Source organism: Maudiozyma barnettii (assembly GCF_903064755.1).
Source record: "Maudiozyma barnettii strain CLIB 1767 genome assembly, contig: KABA2_03, whole genome shotgun sequence".
Classification (NCBI taxonomy): Eukaryota; Fungi; Ascomycota; class Saccharomycetes; order Saccharomycetales; family Saccharomycetaceae; genus Maudiozyma; species Maudiozyma barnettii.
This window is the reverse complement of record NW_024545240.1, coordinates 626,610-642,874: the sequence shown is the minus strand read 5'-3', so window position 1 is coordinate 642,874 and position 16,265 is coordinate 626,610. Positions and strand designations below refer to the sequence as shown.

General features: G+C 32.5%; 6 protein-coding genes across 6 annotated transcripts; 2 read left to right on the top strand and 4 right to left on the bottom strand.

Moving 5' to 3' along the window:
• Positions 1 to 94: 94 nt before the first annotated feature.
• ATG2 (Atg2p) lies at positions 95 to 5,017 on the bottom strand (the record flags this gene model as incomplete). Its single annotated transcript, XM_041549747.1, has 1 exon — positions 95 to 5,017. One exon carries the CDS (start codon positions 5,015 to 5,017, stop codon positions 95 to 97), a length of 4,923 nt encoding a protein of 1,640 aa, XP_041405681.1.
• Positions 5,018 to 5,449: 432 nt separating this feature from the next.
• SLA2 (Sla2p) lies at positions 5,450 to 8,353 on the bottom strand (the record flags this gene model as incomplete). Its single annotated transcript, XM_041549746.1, has 1 exon — positions 5,450 to 8,353. One exon carries the CDS (start codon positions 8,351 to 8,353, stop codon positions 5,450 to 5,452), a length of 2,904 nt encoding a protein of 967 aa, XP_041405680.1.
• Positions 8,354 to 10,109: 1,756 nt separating this feature from the next.
• CWC25 (U2-type spliceosomal complex subunit CWC25) lies at positions 10,110 to 10,622 on the top strand (the record flags this gene model as incomplete). The annotated part of the gene is made up of 1 exon (XM_041549745.1): positions 10,110 to 10,622. The coding sequence occupies one exon, from the start codon at positions 10,110 to 10,112 to the stop codon at positions 10,620 to 10,622; it is 513 nt and encodes a 170-aa protein (XP_041405679.1).
• Positions 10,623 to 10,676: 54 nt separating this feature from the next.
• VPS75 (Vps75p) lies at positions 10,677 to 11,498 on the bottom strand (the record flags this gene model as incomplete). The annotated part of the gene is made up of 1 exon (XM_041549744.1): positions 10,677 to 11,498. The coding sequence occupies one exon, from the start codon at positions 11,496 to 11,498 to the stop codon at positions 10,677 to 10,679; it is 822 nt and encodes a 273-aa protein (XP_041405678.1).
• Positions 11,499 to 11,883: 385 nt separating this feature from the next.
• Positions 11,884 to 14,202, bottom strand: CRS1 (cysteine--tRNA ligase; the record flags this gene model as incomplete). The annotated part of the gene is made up of 1 exon (XM_041549743.1): positions 11,884 to 14,202. One exon carries the CDS (start codon positions 14,200 to 14,202, stop codon positions 11,884 to 11,886), a length of 2,319 nt encoding a protein of 772 aa, XP_041405677.1.
• Positions 14,203 to 14,882: 680 nt separating this feature from the next.
• Positions 14,883 to 16,112, top strand: RPA49 (DNA-directed RNA polymerase I subunit RPA49; the record flags this gene model as incomplete). Its single annotated transcript, XM_041549742.1, has 1 exon — positions 14,883 to 16,112. The coding sequence occupies one exon, from the start codon at positions 14,883 to 14,885 to the stop codon at positions 16,110 to 16,112; it is 1,230 nt and encodes a 409-aa protein (XP_041405676.1).
• Positions 16,113 to 16,265: the final 153 nt, after the last annotated feature.

Below are 16,265 nucleotides of genomic sequence, written 5' to 3'. Positions count from 1 at the left end.
AATTGACTATATTTATCGTTAAAATCATATAGTTTTTGAAGTTTTAGATTATTAATATATATATATATACATATTAACAATAATATGTTACTGATTATCTATTTCGATCACTTTTAGATTTATACTTATCTTTCATCTCTTGTATATTTCGTTTATCAACTTGATTCGATATTCCTTGAAACGTCTTTGATAATGCTTCAGTGACTCCAATCAATGGTCTAATAATGGCAATTGGTGCAGCTTTCATAACACTCACAGCAGCAGCTTTTGCACCAATTGTTGGTGTTTCCTCACTATAGTTAGTCTCAGATGTTTGTGTCTTCCATACAGCATCATATGCAATATTAAAATGTTTCTCCAAAGAATGATATGCTTCTTCAAGTCCTTGATGAATATCTAATGGTTGGTCAGCATAAAGACTAATGATCTTGGGGTCTCCACCTGGATATGCAGAGGGTTCGATAATAATCGCAGCAGGTTCATGTGAATGAATACGTGGATTTGTTCCTCCAACTAATTGATCTTCATCAACCAATTTCCTATAATCTAATACGGAATGGCTTAATTGTTCCATTGTTTCTTGATCTAATTTTGATCTTCTTGAACTCATACCTTGACCTCCGAGTCTTTCTTCTGTAGATTCCAATATGGCCTGCGTCCCACTAGAAAGTTTAACACCTAATTTGATAAAATCTCCTGTGGTAGTCTTGATAAAAACGTTCCCATTCTTCTTCAGACTCGTAGACATATGCTCTCCACTCCTATAATCTGACATTAATACAGTGACAAAGGTCTTTACATCAGATCCCAATGTAAAAAATGATTTGATAGGAGCAAGACCACCAACTACACCACCAAGTTGTCTCTTTACGATATCAGGGGTCCAGAAATCTTTCAATTTCGTATTAATAGTTTCAAATCCATTAATACCATAGAAGCAAACTTCCTTCAATATAATTTTAGCTCCATCTAACACAAAAAAATTCATAAATTCACTAGAGTGACCTGATCTTAAACTTGTGTAATCTACAGTTTTGGGTTTGTAATCTAAACATAAATGGACGGGATTTAAATGTAGTTTATCAATAAAGGATACCTCTGGATATTCATCAATTAATTCAAATCTAGGGTCTTTGAATTCAAATACTCTGGTAATAAAGTCTAACGTGTCCTGATCAATATGTAATCTTAAAGGTGATATATATATATCGAGATTATAATCAATAGATTTCAAGTAATCAATAGGTCTGGATATCAATAGATCCATTTTAAACATTTTGGATATATCAGAGCCAGGACTTCCGTGTAACTCTGAAATAAACTTGTTCCATGACGAAGTGGCGACATTATCAATAATTTCAAATTTATCAACACTTAACGATATTTTATTTAATATATCGGAGTTGTCTTGGGATTCTTCCTTGGAAGGTTCCTCTACATCAAAACTAGTAAAATTAATATCTAAATTTAAAATTTGTATTAGTACTTGATAATTCTTGGAGGGTCGCAGATTCACCTTAAATGCACTTGCAGCTTCAGTAATATCCGATAGTTTATCATGCCCATTATAAGGAAGTGAAGGTAGTTGTTTGGTCTCTGGTGTTACATAAATAGATTCAAATATAGATGTCCCTGTCATAATATTTGCTGGTCTTCCAATATTAATATCATTTTCAATTTTTTGAATGCCATTACTAACTGTCCCATGCTTCAGATTCACCATAGTATCATTAATAATCTTTCTTGAATATTTCCAATCGAAACCATCATATAGCTTAATTTCGATCTTCTTCACTTTGAAAGTTACATTGATTTTAATATTAGTTTCATTCTTACCTACTATATCTTGCTCATATTTCGCATCACGAGCATTTTCTTTTAATATATAACCTATTGGACGTTTACTGTCAATGTAGCTTTCGTCTAGGTGCAAACTTTCGATATTTATTCCTGTTGTATTTGTAGATTCTGTTTGAATTGATGCTAATTCTGTTGATGATTGTATCTGTTTTGAATTATCTAAAAAATTATCTACTATGCCAACAGAAGAAGAAATGTAAGACGTAACTGAATCTTCGATATTAGTGACATTTCCAATTAAATATTCAAAATTTATGTCTTTAAAGGTGTCGATAAGTGATATCAATTCTGGTTTAAATTTTAAACTATCGGGGAAAGTCTCGGGTAACTTGAGATCTATCAATAATTGAACTAAACTGTGAAGAGAATCTGCACAAAGAGATAATTCGATTTCTTCTGGAATTAACGTTAACTGTGGATCATTTTTAAGAAATGTACAAGTTAATTTTAATATATTAATCTTTCCAACAACTGAGAAGCCAAGCTGTGAGTAATAGGATATTAACGATTTATTTTTATTTTCGAAATCCTGAAATTTACAACTCTTTAAATCATCTATCAGTAGAACAGAGAGAGTTTTGGCAACACCATTTAATTCTCTTTTTACGGCAGAAATATTACTAGTATACTGATCTATCAATATTAAAAGTCCAGCTTTTATTCGAAATGGACGTATCAATACAGATGAATCGAATATCTTCAATTCAATTTCAAAAGGATGTGTAGTATTGTTATGAAGTAGCTCCGAGGGATTGGTATCTACAGTTTCCCTCTTACCAGGAGAAAGTTTATTCAAGAAATAAACCCAGTTAGAATAATAATGTAATGACAAATTCCTTAGAAGAATTTTATAACATTTCGAATTATTGTCTCTTTTTATTTGTAAATATATCGTTGGTTTCAGAAGATCTATTGGTTTAATTAGCGAAACGATCGTCTGAGTAGTATTGTCTTCAGAGGCGAGTCGATCGATGTTAATTCCAGCGGTATGAAATATTATGTCATTTGAATCAGCTAAGAATGTAAGTAAGTTATTTTGTAATTTACCTTTTAATGAACCGAATGTCGTACCACTAATAAAATCGTTGATTCTAAACTTTATTGATTCACAGTCAATTATTACAAGCGCTACGATAGATTTTCGATAAATAATACCAGAAGAATTTAATATTCTGACACTTTTCTTCATTGCGTTGTTGGTTCGAGCAATCGTTTTCTTAACTCTATTATTTATTTGTGAAATTTCATTGAAAGAGGAAGATGAAGAAAACTCGAGGGTATTGGTGATATCGGTATAGAGGTCCTCTAGAACATCTCTAGACTCTTTTATGGATATTGACTTGATCTCACACTTGTTATATGAACTTAGAATAACTGGAACAAATTTGTCATTGAAGGAAGATCTTTCGAATTTCTCTTTATATTGATTGAATTTAATATCTAGAAAAGTTAAAATTTCAGTCACTTTTTTGGTGTCATGTTTTATAAGTCTCAGACTAGGTATCACCGTTGTCCCACATTTTGATTCGAAATTTATTGGGTCTGATAAAATCGTCAATTTATATTCCGGGAGAAGAAGTGACAATGAAACATCTTGGGTAAATATTGATAATGGGGTATTGTTTCGATTTTTCTTTGAGTTATGGTCGCAGTAGAGATTGTCCCTTTTTAATTTTAACTTAGATATAAATAATGTCAATTCTTCAATCATCATAACCACATGGTTTAATTTTTCTGGAACAACTGATACATTCAATGCATCTGTAATATTAATTATATTTTCTTTTTGTTTTAATAAAACCTTGATTATAGGACTATATTGTTTAGAAACTGTTATCCCATCACCGATCAAAGTGATTGAACTCACATCAACTGTATAATCTTTATTTTCTAATTGATTCACATATAGTTTATTGATTTCTAGTTTAATATCAAATGAGAGGCTTGCTGAAACTTTGCCAATACAAATATATGAAAGTTCATTAGCGCTTAGGATGTGTTGTTCATCTTGAAATCTTTTATATGATTCTGAATCTTTAGTTTTGCTGACCATAGTTACTGCATTGTTCTTATTTTTATTTATTTGATTTTCATGTGAGATATTGTCAATTAGCTCTATTATAAAATAAAAAAATTCTGTGTTCATTCGCACCATACTACTTTCATCGATTTCAATTTCAAGTATGTCTATCATTAAATCAGTTATTTTCACGTCATCTATTGATGTTAACCCTTTAAAGGATATGTTAATATCTTTTAAATTCACAATTGGGTCACCAACTTCAGTATCACTATTATGACTTTCACTCTCTGTATCATGTGTATGAGGTATATCTAAGGCACTCATATAAACTGAGGTACCTCCCATCTTCGAATAATACATACTTTCGTCCATATTATCGTTAGGCTCAGGACACATGTCCGTGGAAGAATAGAATATTTGTAAGGAACTAATAATAATATTTCTAATACCTTGTTCTATTGTTAATAGTTGGACATTCTTTAAGGACAGTTGTAAACAATTATTTTCTTTTTCCTCTTTGATAGATACTGTAATATTGGATAAATCTAGTGTAAGTTTGGATAAAATAGTTCCAAGTACCTTATTTTTCATATTTTGTATTCTTGTGGGTTGGGATTCTTTATTCGAGTTTTCTTCTTCAATTTCAGGGGTTGATGTCAGTTGAGACTGTTTACTTTCTGGTCGACTTTCTTCTGCTTCTTCAATAAGATCTCCCAGATCCTCAACATCAATATTAATATTTGTCTCTTTACCGACCTGCATTACAGATGTTGTTAAATCATGCATACTTTTCATTAAAAGAGTAGGAAATGCAGTATCATCGTTACCTTCCTTGTCATTACTATCATTTTTATTTTGTAATGTCACATCAAAAGAGACATCACTCCCCTTTATATCCAGTCCCCCACTTACAGTAAGTTTTAAAGTTAATTTGCCTATTGATCCGGAGTTCACTCTCAAATATGGAATATGAATATCCGTAACTGATAGATCGATATCAGTAAAGGTAAAAACAGAATTTGTACCAAGTGAAACATCTAAGTTTGTCAAATCTAGATTAGAAAATAATGATATCTGCTGGAGGACGTACAGGAGTAATCGCCGTTGAATATTTTGGGACCAGCCAAAGACCATAATTAGCTATTGGATGGGTTTACCAGTAGTGTTATGATATAAAAAGATGTATTTCTTGGCGATTCCATAAGTTCTTTTAGAACATCCTTTAGATTTATAAATACTTTTTTTTTGACAGCAGAGATGACCCTTAAATGAATTTACAACAATAAAAATAAATAAGAAAATGAAATACGGGACTAAAACACAATACAACACAAAATAGACCAAAGTCAGAAACTTGAAGGTATAATGATGCGATATAGAATAGTAATGATATAAGTTATAATAATAATAATAACCATGAATCATCTAAGGATTATTAAATAATATTACTAATACACAGAATAGTTACACAAAAATACATTAAATCAATAGAACGTGTATGACATTATTTTGCTAAAGTTTCTTCTATTGGAAGGTAAAAGTGTTAGGAAAAGAGAGTATTTTTTCTCAGTTTGGTTGATCATCGTCTTGTAGATAGTAAGCATGTTTTCTTATGTCACCTAGTCTTCTTCTAGCGACATTCAAAGATTGCTCTAATTTTAAAATGGTAACTTGTTGTTCCATTTCAGCACTTTTGACGGCATATTCAGAGCTGAAGTTCACTGGTTGTTGATCTTTCTCGGAATTCGTCTTCGTTTTGTCCATGATATAATTAACAAGAGCTTTGCATGCACCACTGACATCCTTTGATGAAAGTTCGAGTTGTTCTTGTGCTTTAGAATGTAGAGATGTTTTAACTCTGGATGAAGCAACCAACTGAATTGTTGAGGCGGCAACCTCTCTGGAGGCCACTATAAACTCTTCTAGAGAATCTGAGCCTTCTAAATTGACCAAATTACCAGCAATGTTGATCAGAGTATTTGTGGCACTAGCTACAGCTTTAGCTGCAGATATTAGACCTTCGGTCCAACGATGATTTTTCTTATAAAATTCTTTTAAGCCTAGTTCTGTAGTACTACCAATTTCATTTTGGCATTCTACAGCAGATCTGACTAAAGACACAACAGCATCAATGATAGCCAAAGCCATTGACAACAATGGTTTTGGAACATTGACATCTATATTCACACGTAGATTTTGAGAAGATTTCTCTAAGTTATTGGCTGTGTCAACTAATTCTTGATGTGGATTGTTCTCTGAAGCCTGTGATAGTTCCTTTACAAATGGTTCAATCATGATAGATAATTCTTGTAACTTTTCTTGCATGTCGACGTTTGCATTTATGACGATATCAGTCTTCTCTTCATCATCTTTACCATCGAGGTTTTCAGACAATAAATCCTCGAAAAAATACTTGGCTTCGTTACCACATCTCTTGACTAGTGCTACTATATTTTCCGAGTCATCACCCTGTGCATCTATTGTTGCAGCTACATTTTTGAAGTTTGATAGTAAGGTAGTTATTGATGAACTAAAATCACTTATATTTAAAACAACTGTAATTTGATCACCTTCAATTTCACCATCCACAATTAAATCATTAAAACTTGTAGCAAAATCTGTAGCTCTCTCTGAACAATTTTCTATTAGAGACAATAAAAATGTTGGATCAATAGCTGTACCTGACCAAGTTGAAGGAGCATCTAGGGTATAAATGGCTTCCTGTATATTTGTCATACTATTTTCCAAGACGGCATCCATCATTGGCTTTAATTTATTTTCGGAAATAGAACTAATTTTCTCTTGTGCTTGAGTAGTAAGTTGATTATTTTGATTTGAGGAAACATCACTTAGTTGTACTTGTAGTCTATCATTTTCCACTCTTGCTCTGTCACGTTCTTTGATCAATTGGGCCATTTGTAAGTCCTTTTGTTTATTTTTTTGTTCAAAGTGATCCTTCTGTTTCATTGTTTCTTGAGCACTACTAACCTTCATTTGTAATTTCTTAAAACGTGGAAGTAATGACAAATGTTCTTGACGTAATTGAGAATACAACTTAGCCAATGATTCATATTTCTTCTCCCACATATCTAATTGTTTACTCAATGATTCGATCTGTTCATCCTTATTTGAAAGTTGTTTAGTAGCATTTTCGTTCATGGTATTAATCTCACTTTCTAATTGTTGAACACGTTGATCGTATTGTTGTAGCAAAGTTTGATCCTTTTGGTATTGATCAGTCAACGCCAATAGATCGTTTTGATGTTGTGATTGTTGTTGTACTTGCAATTGCATCATCTCCTGTTGGGCATTTTGTAATTGTTGTTGGAATTGTTGCTGTTGAGATTGTTGTTCTGCTAATTGTCTTTGACGTTCTTGTTCCAATTGAGCTTGTTCATTCATATATTGTTGTTGTTGATTAACCCAATAATCTTGAGGCATTTGAGCAGTCATCGAGGGCATCATTGCAGCTGCTGCAGTTGCAGTTGGAATCAATGCCGACATACTAGTGTTTGATGCCACCAACATTGGGTTTGTCACAGAACTACTTGCTGTTCTTGAAGGTTCCATTGATTTTGGGGGAGACTTAATTGGAGAAGGTTGACGATGAATTTCTTTCTTTTCGAATTTAATCTCGGTTCTATTATGATCTTCATTATTCTCAGTAGCAGCCAATTCGACATTTGGAGAATCCATTGGTAATTTCGGGATTGTAACCAAAGTAGTCAAATATTTAATTGAGGAACAATCGGCATAAAATTCAAAGAGTCTATTATGTTGTTGTTCGTAGCGTTCTCTCAAAGGTTGTAACGCGTCTCCACCTTCAGGGTCATTCAATTCTCTATACATTGCTCTTAGCATTGAAGTAATAAATTTATAAATACCGTACGATTCTGCAATCATTGGAATCAACGAGGATATTTTACATTCAGAATTTCCTCTATCTGATTGAATTGAAGCAAAAATGATTTGAGCGAATTGATCTAAAGAATCCTGTAAGGACATTAAATCCAATATAGTTTCATACCCTTCATCCGGATCGGCCACAGAGACTAATGAAACGTATTCTTCGTATTCGAATGTTCCGTTGTCGAACCCTTTATGATGAGAATGGAAATCCAGTTTCAATACCAAATATCTAACATATTCTCTAATTAAAGTACCATATTCCGAGCCACTTGAATGGATTCTTCCAAGGGATCTGATCCATTCCCTGTTTCTTATCGCTTCTTTCAAAGCAGAAGGGTGACCTTCTTGAATAATTTTATGTAGGACAATCAAAGATTTGAACAATTGTACTTCATCATTGACAAAAGGTGACGCTTTCAAAGCTTCGAAGACTTCTGTAGAAGAATGGTGATCCCAAGTGTAAACGATTAAAGTTCTCAAATGTTTTCTCTTTGGAGCGCTTTCCTCGATAGAGCAAGCTTTTTTCAAGGCTTTCTGTAAATTAGCTTCTATCTTTGACATTGTTATATTGCGTTATTTGTATAATTTTGAGGTCAAAAAAGAATAATATAATAAAATTTTAAATACTCATATACGTTTCAACAAAACTGAGGATTAGAGTTCAATTGATTGTGTGTATCTATATCCATGTATTTATTTTCACGTTTAACTATATTTATAATATTGAACGTGTAAATATAAAAATAATTTAAGCTTTGCTCCTATTTTGTTTTCTCGTACTTTATGAAAAAGGGAACCCCATAGAGAAAAACAAAGTCATATCTCTCTCTCGTAAGAAATAGATAAATAGGATAAACGGTAAGGCGCAATGCATCATTCTTGAAAGAGTGAGACACACACATGCACACACATAGATATATATATATATGTTTATATAACTGTTACAGGATAGTTGTATTCCTAAATATCCGTCAAACAAGTAGTTTTATTTACTCGAGCTAATACATGAAACAAGAAACCTTAAATAGGGGTTGTCAAATATACTGCAAACAAGATTCGTAAGTCTCTCTATATATACAACGATTATTGTCAACTCACTTGATTCCGACCGCCCATCAATGTAATATTAGTAAACACACAACCAATCTCTCTCTCTCTCTATATATATATATATATATATATATCAATTGCAATANGAGAACTGCCTCTAAAGATCTACCAACTAGACAACAATTGGAGGAAACCATCTCTAACGATAGACCTACCCCATTGGCTAATGTTGATGCCACTGATGTTGAACAAATATATCCTGTAGAGAATATAATATCTGAATACGAAATGCAATTTATTCGTGTGGGACATCTATTAAAGGAAACAGACGTAGAGAAGAAATTGGAATCCTTTCCATTCTCTTCAAAATATATTGCTAAGAAATTACCAATCTTTACACAACCTACTCAATTACCAAAATTACAACTACTATACTATTTGTCTCTATTGCTAGGTGTTTACAGCAACAGAAGAGTTAGTAATAAAGTGAAACTACTAGAGAGATTGAATTCTCCACCCGAGACTTTAATTGATGGTGTTCTAGATAAATTTACTTTGGCTAGACCAGGTCAATTTGGTAGATCTAAGGATCGCTCTTTCTTCATCGACCCTCAACATGAGGATAAATTGTTGTGTTATATTCTAACCATCATTATGCATTTGGATAACTTCATAGTGGAAGTATCCCCATTGGCTCAAGAGCTAAATACAAAACCATCCAAGATTGTTGCTTTGTTTAGAGTTCTTGGTGCTATTGTTAAAGGTGCTACTGTTGCTCAAGCAGACGCTTTTGGTATTGCAAAGAGTGCTGCCAATACATACAAGATTGCTACTTTCAAGGTTCCATTTAAATTACCAGAAATGGTTAGAAGAGGCAGAGGTCCAAGACGTTGAGCATATCATAAAATTATATTTTACGTTCTAGCTATTTTTATTTTTATTTAAATTGGTCTTGTTATATTTACGTACTGTATATTATAAAAAATTAATAGAATATCTGTCATGTTGGTATTAATTATGAGGGTATAAAATTAAATATTATGACTAGATATAGTTGATATAAAGTACGAGAAATATGTCATAGTTCGATATATATTTTGTACGTTATATCATTAGCTTATTGTTTGTTTAGAATATATCGAATTATGCGTTAATTTACATAACCATTATAATAATTCTCAATTTTTTTTTTTGAAACTATGTAACAATACACAAGCAAAAGATATTATATTCATTTGTTTTCCAAGACTACAACCAGTTTTTAACGATGGCTGCTGGGGATCTTAATTTATTGAAATCTTGGAATCCCAAGTTAATGAAGAATAGGAAAAAAGTTTGGAATACTGAACAAGATTTATTAATTGAAGAACAAAAATTCAAAGAAAGACAAAAAGAATTAGAGAAGGATAATGAATTACAATCATTAATCTCTCAAGATAGTAGTACTTCACTATTAAAGAAGAAAAATGGTTTGGAATGGATGTATGATGAAAGAATGAATAAAGATGAAAATGAAGAATATTTGTTAGGTCAAAAAAAATTAGATATTAAAGTAATTAATAAAAATAAACAAGAAGATGAGGAAGAAGAAGAAGAAGTAATGGTTAAGAAACCAAAATTTGATTATTCAAATGAGGATCCAATGAGTAAATTTAAAAAAGTATCTAAACAGAAGAAGAAACAACAAAAGAATAAAATATCAAAGAAATCATCATCATCTATAAATAAAAATAAAATTAAAATTAAAATTAAACCTTCTTCTAATTCATTCGATTACTGAAAGAAAAAGGATAATATAATAATTTATCATTATTCAACAACTACATACATATATCTAAGAAGTATGGATTTTCTTCTTGGCAGGTTCCTCGTTGTCTTGTTCTTCCTCACTTAAATCAATACCCTCTTCCGAAGTGTCATCAGAATAAGAATCTTCATCGGCAAAATCCCTTTGTGCCTCAGTGTAATATTTAACACAATATGGATATAGATCTTCACTCAATAAAGTGGCTAATGAATCACCATGTGGGAATTCTTTACCAGGCTTTAATCCTGTCCATCTGAACCAACCAAAAAAGGATTTCATTCCTTGTCTATAACTCTTTTTCCCTTCGGGACTCTTTTTGTCCTTAATCAAATCAGGATTGATTGAATTATACTCCTTTGGCCATTGAACATCACTTATTTCACTGGTTAGTTTCTCTTCAAGTTCTATTTCATCAAATTTAGTCTCCTCAGTATTTTCTTCTTCGTTGTCTTGTCCAGATTTCTTTTGGTCTGGTACGTTTTTCATTAATTTGAAATTTTTAGATATTATTTGAGCTGGGAAATCATCTTTTATTTCATTAAAATGGAACGTAATTGAGAAACTACCAATCTTCTCTATATCAGATGCATATTTTACCGTAATTTTGTCTATTGCATCAATATATTTAAAATCAGATGCTCTTATATAATTTGCAAAATCTAAATGTTGTGAAAGGACAATTTTCCAAAATGATGGAATTTTCTCAATTAATGTATCTCTTTCATTATATACAGATTCCATCTTTCTAATTTTATATTGTTCAACTTCTTTATCGATAGATTCTATCTTTAATTCATTTTTAGCTAATTCTAAAAAGGTTTCAGAAATTTCTTTATTTTCTTCATCCATCTTTACAACAATAACAATTGGATTATTATTTCTTTGCAGCACTATTTATATGGTTTCCACCTGAATTACTTGTCTGTATAATTGATCAAAAAACACTGTTTATATTCAAACTGTAATGAACTCAAGTTCTTTTAAATATGTGATGATTTGCTTTTATATTACCTTGTGTGCATATATATATATACCAAAATTTCATATTTTTTAGCTTTCCATTTTCTTGGTTTAACAGTGGGACTTTGATTTGTCCGTTTCGTCTAGTGCCTATAATGAGAATAAATATTACGTATATGCTAACTACAATCAATAGATTTGAAACATAAGCGTTCACTATTACTTTATATTAGATTATATTTATACAATTGTTAATATATTAGTTTCAAATTATTTAGTTCACAGAACCAAAGAATTCTTCATGTAACTTCTTTTGTTGATCCCATTGTTTCTTTAATTTTTTGGTCATACTCTTAGTAACATCATTACCATCTTTATCCTTTGTTGGTAAACCATTTTCATCCCATGCTGAATATAATTCGTTATTCTTGAACATCTCTAAAGGCGATACTTTAGCTTTTTCCTTTCTCTCTTGTTCTTTTTGTTCTTTTAATTTCTGTTGTTGTAATTTCTTTAATCTCTTAGCTTCTTCTCTAGCCTCTTTTTCTTCATTAAACTTAACAATTTCTAGTTTTTCTTCATCAGTCAAGAATTTCACTAAAGCAGATTGTCCATTTCTATCATCTAGCGAAACATTCAATTTTAATAAGTCATTATCTCTTACAAAATCAGTTAATTTCAAAAATTCAGATAAAGGAGCCTTTTCAATGGCCAAGGAACGAACATTGTCTCTGAAGGTAGATAGAACCTTGACATATGGCATTGCAACTTCTTCAACGGAACCAGTAGATTTGCTGGAAGCAGACGCATTGACCCAACCCAAACTATCAGGACGACCTTGGAAACCAATGATATTCAAGATTTTGGTGATATATTTGCAAACATCCAAAACAGGTTCGATTTTCAGATCGTTACCAACTGTCGAAATGTATGAGTTTGTAATAGTGACCATATCACTTAAAGCTTTGATGGCTTGTGCGGTAGCTAAATTGTCACAGAATGCGATGTCAACTTTCTCTTGTGTGGATTGTAAATCGTTTAACAATTTGGTCTCCAAAGATGTAAATTTCTTGGAGATGTTGTGAGACATACCTTCCTGTCTATGAGAATTATCAGATTGTAGAGCTCTAACATTTTGGAAGAAATTATTAAAGGAGGTTTCAAGGGATTTTACCTCATTCACAAGACTCTCTTTGAAATCAAGTTGGTTATTCCATTGAGCTGAAGCAAATACTAATCTTAGTTGTCTAGCAGAATAATTATTTAGTGCTTCCTTAATGGTAATGAAATTCTTCAAAGATTTGGACATCTTTTGGCCCTCGATATGTAAATGGCCAGTATGTAGGAAATAATTAATCCATTGTTCGTTATCGAAACAAGCTTCGGATTGAGCCAATTCGTTATCATGGTGGGGGAACGCCAAGTCGATACCACCGGAATGAATATCAATTTCACTACCCAATATATCACTAGCCATTACGGAACATTCAATGTGCCACCCTGGTCTACCTTTACCCCATGGGGATTCCCATTCTGGCTCACCTGGTTTCGATGCCTTCCATAATGCAAAATCATTTTTGGATTTTTTCTCTTTTGTGTTTGTAGACAAGGAACCTTCACCATCTTCAATTAGATCTAATTGACCTTTATTCCACGGTTGACACTTGGCATAACTATGTTTATCACTAGAATCAAATGCGACAGTATCGAAATAGACACTACCATCATCTGTGGCGTACCCATATCCATTATCAATAATCCTTTGAACAAACTCAACAATCTCTGGAACATACTCAGAGACACGGGTAGTAACGCTTGGTGGAGTAACGTTCAATTGGGCCATGTCGTTGTTAAAATCATTTTCCCAATATGCAGGTAATTTACGGAACACTTCTGGGTCGTTCACAGTAGCACCCAATTCTTTATCAAGTATTGGAACTAGGACATCTTTACTTAGAGTGAAAAACTGAGTGACATCATTAGATTTCTCCTTTAATGCTGTGATAGCATTAGTGACAGCAGTAATATGCATTGGGAATTTTGGATTGTTTACCTTTTCAGTTTCGATATTTAAACCTGCAACCCATTTGTCAAATTCATCAACACGAGACAATTGATCATTTAGATTTTTTACGATATATGCCACGATCGCATCATTAACCTTTGACACTATAGCTTCGTCAATGGTGGTGACATCCTTAATGAAATTATCAAATAAGTAATTTTGTCTGGCTCTAATAATAATCTTATCATCAATGTCAGTAACATTTTGTACAAATTTGATATCATAGCCGAAATATTCACTCATGATTCTTCTATTTATATCGATGGAAACATAGTTTCTAGCGTGACCCATATGAGACGCATCATAGACTGTAGGGCCACAAGAGTACCAACTGACAGTCTTTGTACCAGATAATGGAACAAAAGGGACCTTGGTTCTGGTTAAAGAGTTGTATAATTTCAATACAGGTTTTGTTTGTTGTGGTTCAGGTACATTCCATTTAGGTTGAACCACTTTAGTGTTGACAGTTTCTACTGTAGACGACATCCTTCTTACAATTAACTTGTATAGTGATCGGCAATGAGACATATAGTTTGAAAGAAACAACTAATAATAAAATAATACTAGATGTAATAAAGAAATGTAACAAACGATACAAATTTCAACTATTTAAAAAACCCAGTTACTAAGAGATATATAAATATAATCTCACGTATATCTCGAAACCCAGATATACGTGAGTAATAACTAATAATGCTGACAGAATTTCAGTGCCAAACTTTCCTTAATGCTGTACGTAAACCTAATGATGTGTACTAACGTGGAAATCACACAATACATCCATCCATCATCAAGCTAGGTAAAGCAGAAGCACGCCAAAACTCACTGCACTGAGAGCGATATACACATACAAAGAAGTTTCATCAATTAGCAGAAAATTTTTCAGTTTGAGCTAAGCAGCTTTCGCTTCATTTTGGGCTGTACAATAGGATATCATGTTGTACGCGACCGTAAAGTTTTTCCTGTGCAGTTATTTCTTAGAATTGTGAAAAATAAAAATTTTATCGTGAAAAAAAATTGAAAAATTTGAAATTTGGACTGTTAAAGAGATGAGGCATCTCATCGATTAAATGGAAATGCATGCTATCTAGTACACAACCTATAGTTGAAAAGGATATATTACTTATAGTATTAGATAATTGGTGAATTATTTGTTTTGTTCCCGCTATCAGCAAAACAAGTTACATATTTCTACTCCTATTACGAAAATGTCCAAGAGATCTATTAATGAAATCCAGGTTGATTCTGTAGAAGAAAGTGACTCTCTAGCGATTGGTTCTTTCTTCAAGGGATTCCAAGCCCCAGTTGAGACTAAATTCGAATTGTACCGTAAGAAGGCCTCTAAGAAGGACTACATGTTGCATGGTGAGAATGGAAGATTAGAATACGAAGGTACTACTGATGACTTAGCTAAGTCTAACCAATCTGTTGTGGCTATATATAACGCTAAGAAGAATACAGTTCAATTATACAAGACTCCTATCTTAGTTTCCAAAGTTATCTCCAAGGCTAACAAGAATTTGAGAGGACCATCTATTAAGAATGCGGATGTCAGAGGTTCTGTCTTAAGAAACGCTTTAGGTGAAGCCTTCGGTACAAAGAGAGCCAAAAAGGCCATTGCTGATTTGGAGAGAAATCGTATTGATGCTGATAAATTATCTGGTGTTGCTGTTGATATTGTAGACGCTGTGAGAACTGCCTCTAAAGATCTACCAACTAGACAACAATTGGAGGAAACCATCTCTAACGATAGACCTACCCCATTGGCTAATGTTGATGCCACTGATGTTGAACAAATATATCCTGTAGAGAATATAATATCTGAATACGAAATGCAATTTATTCGTGTGGGACATCTATTAAAGGAAACAGACGTAGAGAAGAAATTGGAATCCTTTCCATTCTCTTCAAAATATATTGCTAAGAAATTACCAATCTTTACACAACCTACTCAATTACCAAAATTACAACTACTATACTATTTGTCTCTATTGCTAGGTGTTTACAGCAACAGAAGAGTTAGTAATAAAGTGAAACTACTAGAGAGATTGAATTCTCCACCCGAGACTTTAATTGATGGTGTTCTAGATAAATTTACTTTGGCTAGACCAGGTCAATTTGGTAGATCTAAGGATCGCTCTTTCTTCATCGACCCTCAACATGAGGATAAATTGTTGTGTTATATTCTAACCATCATTATGCATTTGGATAACTTCATAGTGGAAGTATCCCCATTGGCTCAAGAGCTAAATACAAAACCATCCAAGATTGTTGCTTTGTTTAGAGTTCTTGGTGCTATTGTTAAAGGTGCTACTGTTGCTCAAGCAGACGCTTTTGGTATTGCAAAGAGTGCTGCCAATACATACAAGATTGCTACTTTCAAGGTTCCATTTAAATTACCAGAAATGGTTAGAAGAGGCAGAGGTCCAAGACGTTGAGCATATCATAAAATTATATTTTACGTTCTAGCTATTTTTATTTTTATTTAAATTGGTCTTGTTATATTTACGTACTGTATATTATAAAAAATTAATAGAATATCTGTCATGTTGGTATTAATTATGAGGGTATAAAATTAAATATTATGACTA